Genomic DNA, 9,267 nt, shown 5'->3' on the forward strand with positions numbered 1-9,267 from the left:
CACACACACACACACACACACACACACACCTGCAATTCGCCTGCCTCCTTGATTATAATTATCTTCGTTAAGATTCAGCCGAGAATCCTATAAAGCTACGCGCTACACCTTCACGACCATATTATTTTCTTCGCGGAGTCTCCAATAAGAGCACTCAGGGAACAGGGTATTTTTGTGTCCGGAAAAGCTGAAGAGTCTTATGATTTATTTGTTGTTTTCGTCGCAACACCAGACATTCTTAAAATCATTTGGACGAAGGAGCACTTAGAACCCAAGCCTCTCTGAAATACCACTACTGACCTATTCCGTAATACGACGACATTTTGCGTTTGTTTTGTTTTGTTCTTTGTAGCCGTAACGCATTTTTATAACATTGCTTTCATACGACTTGCAGAATAAGTGTTTTCCCATTCTGAGTTGTCACCCATAATCATGCTTTTTAGGTATATATTAATGTACGTGCTGTTTTTCATTTTTATGTTTAAAAACCTGTTTATTGTTGATTTTTATCTGTGCATCAGTTAAAATAGTAGAAAACGAGAAAAATGAGAAAATTCGAACCTTACACGAAATTGAACTTCAACCTTCCACTAATTGGCAAGCCAAAGGCAACATAATGGTCAAAATGCGTCTGACAGGACATGAACTAATGTTTACCACCCCACCCCCCAGCCGGCAAAAACCCACAATTTAAAAAAAACATTCAATTGATAAACATCCCAAAGAACACACACAAGGATAAGCCACAGTGCGAACTGACCTGAGAATGAATATGGCTGACTAGGCTTCGATGTGGGCAATGTAGAGAAGGAATCCTGGCCATCTGGAGAAACGAGAGGAAAGAAGAAAAAAAAGTTAAAGACAATAAATTCATGACAAGATTGAAATTATCCTTGTCAAAATGACAGCGCGGACAGAGAACTAAATTGTATTGTTTAGGATATCAAATAATAAGTTTCACTCCCAAATCAGGGACAGCAAGAGTCTGAAATATTAGATTGTTACATGATTGTAAACGATATTTTCATATATATTACCAAAGTACAGAGTCATTTATGAACACAGTGAGCATACAAAATAATGGTGAGAATTTGAAACAAAGTATGTGAGACCTAAATAAAAAAAAGCACTGTGTTTGTTAACATTTCACACGCCCAGTGTAACTAATTCTTTAAAAGTAATAGTAAACAAGAGCATTCACAATACAGTAAACGTTTCAAATAGATCATTATATATGGCGTTGCACTAATTTCACATAAAAGGCGCATCAAAGGCGAAAAAAAAAGAACGTAAAACTTTTTTTTACACATCTCCATTTTAAAATGTACTCACGATGAAAATGACACAAAATTAGTGTATCTCATAGTAAACACAAAGCAAACATGTACATAGATTGACATTTTATAAATCTCCACATATTAGTAGCAAGATAGTTGTTATGGGGTCTTCTGGTTAGTGGTGCAAGCATAATTGGTTCAAATTCTTTTAGCAAGAACTTTGGTGAAAACTTCATAAATGCAAAATAGAGTCTTTGGAGATAGACGATTTACCCTTCAATGTTAACGATCTGTATTGTCCCATTATCTAATAAGTTTGCCTTTCAAAAAAGTATCAATGTATTATATAAAACAGTACTCTCACCTTCAGCAGGAACCCCGAGCCCCAAATACCAATACCATTCTACTGAAACATGAAATTTAAATCTAAAATATAATTTTTTATAACCCAGAAATTATAGTCAAAAGGGTATGCTTCCTAACATAAGACTACTTATGCCTGCGTCTTTGGTCAAAATATGGATGCATTCCTGTAACCACAAAAGTCAAATGAAATACAGACACAAGCGCACGCGCGTACACACATACAAGCACATCAGTTTGACATTCCTGAAAATTGAAAAAAAACCCCCAAAAAACTCAGCAGTTCTCGTCAGAAAATATCAACGATGTGTTGTTAATACAAGCCATGAAGCATGCTTTGGTATTCTCACACGGTGGTGTTCTCTCATGAGGGTCTACTCACTTCCCCTCGTAGATCATCACACGATTCCTGCTCGTCATCAATACATTACGTCTACACTGCTGCACATGCAGATTAGGCATATCAACACACTACTAGAACACAAGCAAGTCAAGAAGGAGACCTTGAAATTTGACATGTGCTTGTAACATAATATCTAACTTAATTCAGTCCTCAGCATTTTTATTATCAATTAAACATGTAATGAGGGAACAACTTTTAGACTTTCAGACCAAAAAAAGTCGTTTTTGTTCTGGGGGAAACCCAAAACATTAGATACTTCTTGATAAGAAAGGAGAAAAAAAGCATCATCACTGGTAGACACTCTAAGATGTTCATTCAGCTACAGTATGGTTAAAGAAGGAGAAGATATTGTCCTTGCGCAAAACAAACAAGCACCTGATTAATTTTTTTTAAAACCTCCTGTCTCTCACCCCTAACAACAACAACAATCCCCAAACCACAAGCGCTGAAAAATCCTATTCCCTACCGTGTGAGTACTTACAACACTGTCATAATGCAAACGATCAGTGGAGAGTGAAAGACTGTTTAGTTTAGACCGAGTTATGTTCATGCAGTCTCCCGGAAAGCGGGCAAAACGGAGAAGAGCCGTTTCATAGAGCAAGAATGCATGTACAACCTAAGAGTCAGTCTACTGAGTGAGAGCAAGCACAATCCTTGAGTCATTCCAGTGAAAAAGATCAAGCACAATCCAGGGGTCATTCCAGCTCGCACGAACACATCAAAAAGTACTTGACACGAGAGACGTCGAAGGTTAATGGGCGCAAACAGCAGCAGCAGCAGCAGCAGCAGCAGCAGAGACGCACGCTGTAAATCCACGGACATGGGAGATGACTGAAGAAACGCTATTGATGCATGCATTCGGCTATTTATCTATGCCGTACTCATAGCCCAAAATTATTTAACGCATGATGCATTGGGATATCTGTTGCGACTTACAAATAGCCCCCACACAATTACAACATGCATTTAATTGGGCTATATTATGTTCATGACCTACAAATAGCCCAACACCATCAGCGCTTGCATTGTGTTGTATGTCTGTGACGTACAGATAGCTCAACACGGTCAGCGTAAGCACAGGGCTATACGACGTTCACGCAGCTCAACACCACGGTCGCATGCTCCGGCCACGCAATACAGACAAACCAACCCCGATGAGGGCGGGACGGGGCGGGGGATAGGGGGGGGGGGCGGTGGTTCATGTTTACCTCTGGGCCCTGTTGGTAGATTTTCCATAATTCCCGGAAGTTGTTGGGAAGAGGAAGAAGAGCCAGGGGGTTTTGATGGCTGCTCGTGCACGACTGTGATCGGGATCATCTTCCCGGACGGTTTGGGAGCCACTGCGGGCGGCTTGTTGTTGTGGGAGCGCATGTCGTCGATGGGGACGTCTACGGGCAGTGAATCGGTCGAGGACTTCTCATCCTTGGCAATAATTGTGTCTCTGGAGTCGGAGCTGGACACGGCGTTGTCAGAATGCGGGGACGAGTGTCCGTCGTCCTGGCTACTTATCGACGATTGAGTCTGACTGCCCAAATCCGTGTTCGCGAAGAGCGGCTTGGAGAAGTCTTTGTAGTCGAGAGTGTGCTCTAAATCGCGGCGTCCAAAGTCGTAGCTCTGGCTTGACTTCAGACCCGCTTTGTTGTTCTCCTCGGAAAGGCGTGTACTTTCTCCGAACGCGTGTTGTGTACTGCTCGACTTGAGAGGCTTGATGGTAGGGAGCGTGGAGTAGGTGTTGCTCAGATCAAAGTCGGCTGCTGGTCTGCCGGCATCCTGGAAGTGGTGGTTGTGGTTTTGGTGGCTGTTGCTGTTGTTGTGCTGGTCGAAATGCTCATGATGGTGCTGATGAGCTCGGTGCTGCTGATGCTTATGGTGTTGCTGACGACTGCCTTTGGCGGGTAGTGTGGCGTAGGAGCCGGGCCCCAAATCTCTTCCCTTACTAACGCCGGCTTGGCTGTCGAAAGGGAAGTATCCCCCGGGGGTGTTTTGCCACGAAGACGAAAGTTTGGCTGATCCCGGAGGGGCTTGGTGGTAATGCGACGGTCCTGAAAATGACGAAGAAGTGTCCTCTTCACTACGTCGTCTCTGCCTCGGCTGGTGGTGACGGCCGCTCTGGTTGATAGGTATCCCCTGGGAGGCGGAGTTGGGGCCAGTCTGCAGTGGAGGTTGCTGGCTTGGAGACGCGTGTTCTACTGCTATGGGAATCCTACGCTCCTCTCGGCTGTTCTGATTCTGTGGACTCCAAACCGCTGGTCCTCTGGACGACCTTTGAGGGCTGCTCCCTCCTCCGCCAACCTGAACACCCCCCTGTTGTTGGTAGAAACCACCGTGTTTCCTACTCTGTTGGGGGCTTTGGGGTCCGGGCGGAGGGGCGTACAGACCCCGACTACGGGCGCTGGTGGGCGACAGGACAGGCTCGTCGACGGGACGACCAGCAGACGATGACGACAGCGACTCGCCGCCGCGATGCTCAAAGTGTCCTCCGGGAGAACTGGGCTCGGCGCCTGCAGCAGGCTGACCTGCTCGCCGTCCCTCCGCTATGTTAATTTCTGGCATAGACGAGAGTTATTTAGTGAGCATAGTAGTAGAAGAGCGAGACAGATCATAGGGACAATCTTTGCACACAGCACAGCAAAAACAAACAGGGGAAATGCCAGTTACTGAATCAAAAACCATTATAAAAAGTCACCCACACGCAACATTCCAATAAACACAAACCCTCAACCAACCCCAATCCCACTAAAATAATAGCAAAACAAAACATCTAAATAGGTGATTTCAGTCAATACATAAGTAATATATTATGTATTTAAGAGCCACCGCTCCAGTAACAGTGCAAATATGAAACCAGTTGATAGTCACACAAAAGTATCAATGACTTAAAGAATGACATACAAAATAATTAGATTCACAAGACTCGTAATTCATTTGAAATTCCCACACGCAATGTCTATAATACATCATGTAAGATAATTCAACTTGATTCCTTCTTAAAGCACCAGAAGCAAATAAGCCAGTAAGAAACTTTCACACTGGCACAAACCGAAACCCCTTTACGTCAGAGCTCCCAGTGCACACAAAAGGGAAAGAAGGGGGAATCTCCCAAAGCACTCAAGGAGCATATCAAATCACTATCATTTCTCTCAGAGGGGGGGAAGGTGGAAAGTTGGGGGGGGGGGGGTGCTGTAAAAAGCTTCCTTTATCCGGCATCTACAGCTAAAAATGTGGAGACAATCTCGGGAAAACTCGCAACGAAATGAAGGAAGTAAAAGCAAGACTAAGTAGTTCAGGAACTCTGTGAAATCACATAGGGCATCAAAGACAGGGCCAACTAAGTGAAACTAACAATAGAAAAAGTTCCTTTCTATCACATGTCAATGTTGGCCTATAGTAAGTTATGTTATTTCATCTAAGAAACCAAAGCGCCAACTATATCTGCAGTAAATATTTTAGTGAAGTTAAAATATTTCAGAGAAAATTATGAACAGAAAGGTTTCTGAGATGTTCAAACAAAATTGTGACAAAAATAAAATTGTTTTACAAGCAAATTACATTTTAAGTTTTACGTGACCAAGCATGAATATAACAAAACAAACAAAAAATATTGACATCAATGTATTACAATTTCTGATGACATAGCTTTATCATAAAACACATGCTGTAAGTCAAGTCATTTGAAAAAAAAAAAAACAACAAAAAACAAAACAAATGAGCTAGAAAAATATTTCTAGGAAAATATGGCTTGAACTAAATTATGCATTCGGCTCATTTCAGCAGCGTGCTTGTGGGCGAACATGCAGTTAGAACGATGGATGTGTGTCCACTTTTGGCCCTATCAGCTAATGACTACGTCAGCTTTTCAGATATTTACAGATTTAATAACATTGAAAGAACAGTAAAAATCCAGGCTAAAACTAGGAAGTCTTATACGACTTATTTTCATCAACATTTCATAACTCCAAAACAAATTATAAGAGTTTTTGTAAACCAATAATCACTGGCAGAATGTAAATGCGTTAACATCCTGCTTTATGAATCTGCTCAAAGAGATGGTTAAAATATTATCTCTTTTTGTATACAAGGAGACCACATGAAACATGGTGGAATAATGATCCTTTGGCCACAACCAACTTTACCTGCGCACGTTGATAAAAGAAAGTTCCAAATATTGCACACACATTATTACGCACATTGGTCAAGTCATTGAACTGAATCAGTCATGCTCAACACTGCAGGCAGCGGGCATCTCCACGCCACGACACACACGTGACAAAACAGTGGAACTGGTTTGAGGGCGGGGGGGGGGTTGTCTCGGAAGGGGAGGGGTTTCCGAGGTGAAAGCTCTCATGCTTGGAACTCCATTCCAAAAGTGTCAGCCAGAGAAGTACGTAATGAGAAACAGGGGGGGGGGGCAGAGACTCCTCCACGACACGACACAACTCTCATGCTGGGAGGTTGAGGAGAATCATTCGAGAGAGAAAGCCGAGAAGCATACCTTCATCAAGTCTAGAGGTACAAATTACTCTGAGGCATAGAACACTGGTACCAGAATAATTCATAGACCCACCCCAACCCCTTTCTCCAAATGAAAGCTCCAACTAGCAGGGGAAAAAACGAAAACAAAAACAAATTAAATGCCCTGCAACATTACAGTTGGGTAAAGTTGGATTCAGTAATAGGCCACAGACAGTCAAAATCATTTACTTCGTTGTTTTAATTCTCAGTTGACATCTACTGTGGTAGGAAAAGAGCAGCTTTATCACAGCTGGTGGCAATGTATATAGCAGTGAGTCAATTTAATATCATATATTATATAGACACTAGTACGTGTAAAAAGAGCGTTAGAAAAACAAAGGGTGGCGGCTGGGTGGGGAGGGGGGGGTTAAAATATATTTTGGTACCGTTAACAGCCTCTTAATTAACGTATAAATAATTAATTATTTAGACCTCATGACTTTAAGGTATAATGGCCAGAGAAAGATGAGTGGAGTTTGGAGGGAAAGAGCGTCCGAGCATACGGACCAAGCCCTCCTGCTTGTGGTGCTACCTTGGACATCGGCGCCCATAGCGGCCAGTCTTTCCTGTTGCTTGAGGAACAGGTTCATGCCCCTGGACTTGCTGGGTCGGCCACGCCCCCCACTGACCACATACTCGCTGGAGGTGGAGGTCACAGAAGGGGTCGGGGAGGGTTGTTTGTTGCGTAGGTGGATGTCCCCAGGGAGGGACGGGGTAGGGGAGCCGTGACGTAGGACATCGCTGATTGCGGTGGGGCGGTAGATGTTGCGGTTCTGCAAGGGGTTGGTGTTAGGGTTGGTGGTGGAGGACGGCGGTTGTGGCCGACCGCCGCCACCGGAGAAGGGGGGAGGAGGGGACTGGTGGGGTTCCGACATTCTACGAGGCGGGTGTTGTTGTTGTTGTTGCTGTTGTGACTGATGTTGTCTTCCCCCTCTACCTTGTTGTAGAGGGTGGTGGTGTGGAGAAAACGGTGGCTGTTGTGGAGAATATGGCGGGTGGTGTTGTGTGGGTGAGAATGGCGACTGTTGTGGAGGATATGGGTGTTGCTGTTGTTGTTGCTGTTGCTGCTGTTGCTGGCTGTATGGCGGCTGATAACGGCGTTGGGGTGGCGACATAGGCTGCCTCTGCTGATGGGGAGGCGGGTAGCCCCTCTGCAGTGGCTGAGGGGGTCCGGCTTTTTGACCGGGAGAATGGCGTCTTTGATAATTTTCATACCGCTCTTTTATAGACGGTTCACGTACCGGCGGTTCTGAAGGCAGGCTATCCATAAACTTTTGCATTGGGATCGGGTCCGAGTAACCCGGGGGTGACATGGGAGGCGGCTGGCTAGACGGGTTAAAAACAGCACGGTACGGTTGCTGCATTTGCTGTTGTATATGTCTCTGTGGTTGTTGTTGTTGTTGTTGTTGTTGATGGTGTTGTTGCTGTTGGTGTTGTTGTAGATGGCGGTTTCTTGCCTCGGGAGGGGGTAAAATGAGTTTATGCTTCATTTTCGGGGAGATGGGGTGAGAAGAAGAAGACGAAGAAGAAGCCTGAGCCGTAGGGGCAGGCGGTTGATCGGGGAAAGGTTTGTACACGTTTCCAGTCGGGGAAGGCGGTTTGATGGGGCGGAGGGTGGGTTGAGGGGGTTGTAGGGGAAGCGGAGGGGGCTGGGTGTTTAGGGATGGACCAGGGCGGGAAGGGGAACTGGGAGTGACAGGGGCTGGGGCTGGCGGTCTAGGTCTGACTGATGGTGATTGGCTGGGGTGGTGGTGGTGGGTGTGTCGGGAGGCGTGGCCTGGGTGAGAGACAAGGTCATAGTGTGCTGGAGCCGCTGACCATTGGTCTACATCTGGAGGGATAAGCAAGCCAGGTTGCCATGGTTACTGACTGACTGACTGACTGACTGACTGACTGACTGACTGATTGACCGACTGACTGACTGACTGACTGACAGACTGACTGACTGACTGACTGACTGACTGACTGACTGAACGACCGATAGACGAATTGACAGAGTGGCTACATCCTCAGAACAGACAAGACTGCGTCATTCTAAGATGGCCTTTTATTATTAACAGATGCCGTTGCGTTACATATACGACAAGGATCAGACTAGTGTTAAATTTACGAAGGGAAATCCACAGTACTTTGAAACACAGTTCAAAAGCACGGTAAACCATCTCTTGTCTGACATGTGCTAATAGTTGTCCTTCAGATATGTACTTTTTTCTTTCATTTTAATAGATTTTAAAAACTACAATTATAACTGTTTAACACTCCTATCGACACTGTTGAGCCTATCTACTTTCAACATGAACCTGATAATAACACGTCCCTCTTTCATCTAATCACAACTCTCGTTCTTTCGCAAGGTCAGGGATAAGAGGTGCGGAGAACATTTATGTCACATTAACATACAGCATGACATCATTAGTGATAATAAAATACATACTATTATAGTTTGGCACGTATAATATGCAAACTACGCGTGTGAACTACTATAAGGCAAGACAATAAGAGTTCTTCCACATGGTGAATGACATAAAAAAGGATCGAAAAACAGTTATATTCGCTATACACATTTCGGACAGAATGGGTAAATTATACTTATGATACAATAGTTTTAAGCCTGCCTAACTATTTTCTCTCTCTGTCTCTCTGTCTCTGTCTCTGTCTCTGTCTCTCTCTCTCTCTCTCTCTCTCTCTCTCTCTCTCTCTCTCTCTCTCTCT

At 44.4% G+C, this 9,267-nt stretch overlaps 1 protein-coding gene across 1 annotated transcript in view; it reads right to left on the minus strand.

Annotated features, from left to right (window-relative positions):
• LOC101862791 overlaps positions 1-9,267 on the minus strand; it is a gene marked incomplete at its 5' end in the record, with an annotated part of 120,693 nt that overhangs the window by 90,241 nt on the left and 21,185 nt on the right. Inside the window, 3 exon segments of the mRNA XM_013080934.2 lie at positions 761-823; positions 3,252-4,589; positions 7,088-8,386. Of these exon segments, the coding sequence (XP_012936388.1) occupies positions 761-823; positions 3,252-4,589; positions 7,088-8,386 (2,700 nt within the window).

Source organism: Aplysia californica, unplaced genomic scaffold (assembly GCF_000002075.1).
Source record: "Aplysia californica isolate F4 #8 unplaced genomic scaffold, AplCal3.0 scaffold00106, whole genome shotgun sequence".
In the NCBI taxonomy this organism is placed as follows: domain Eukaryota; kingdom Metazoa; phylum Mollusca; class Gastropoda; order Aplysiida; family Aplysiidae; genus Aplysia; species Aplysia californica.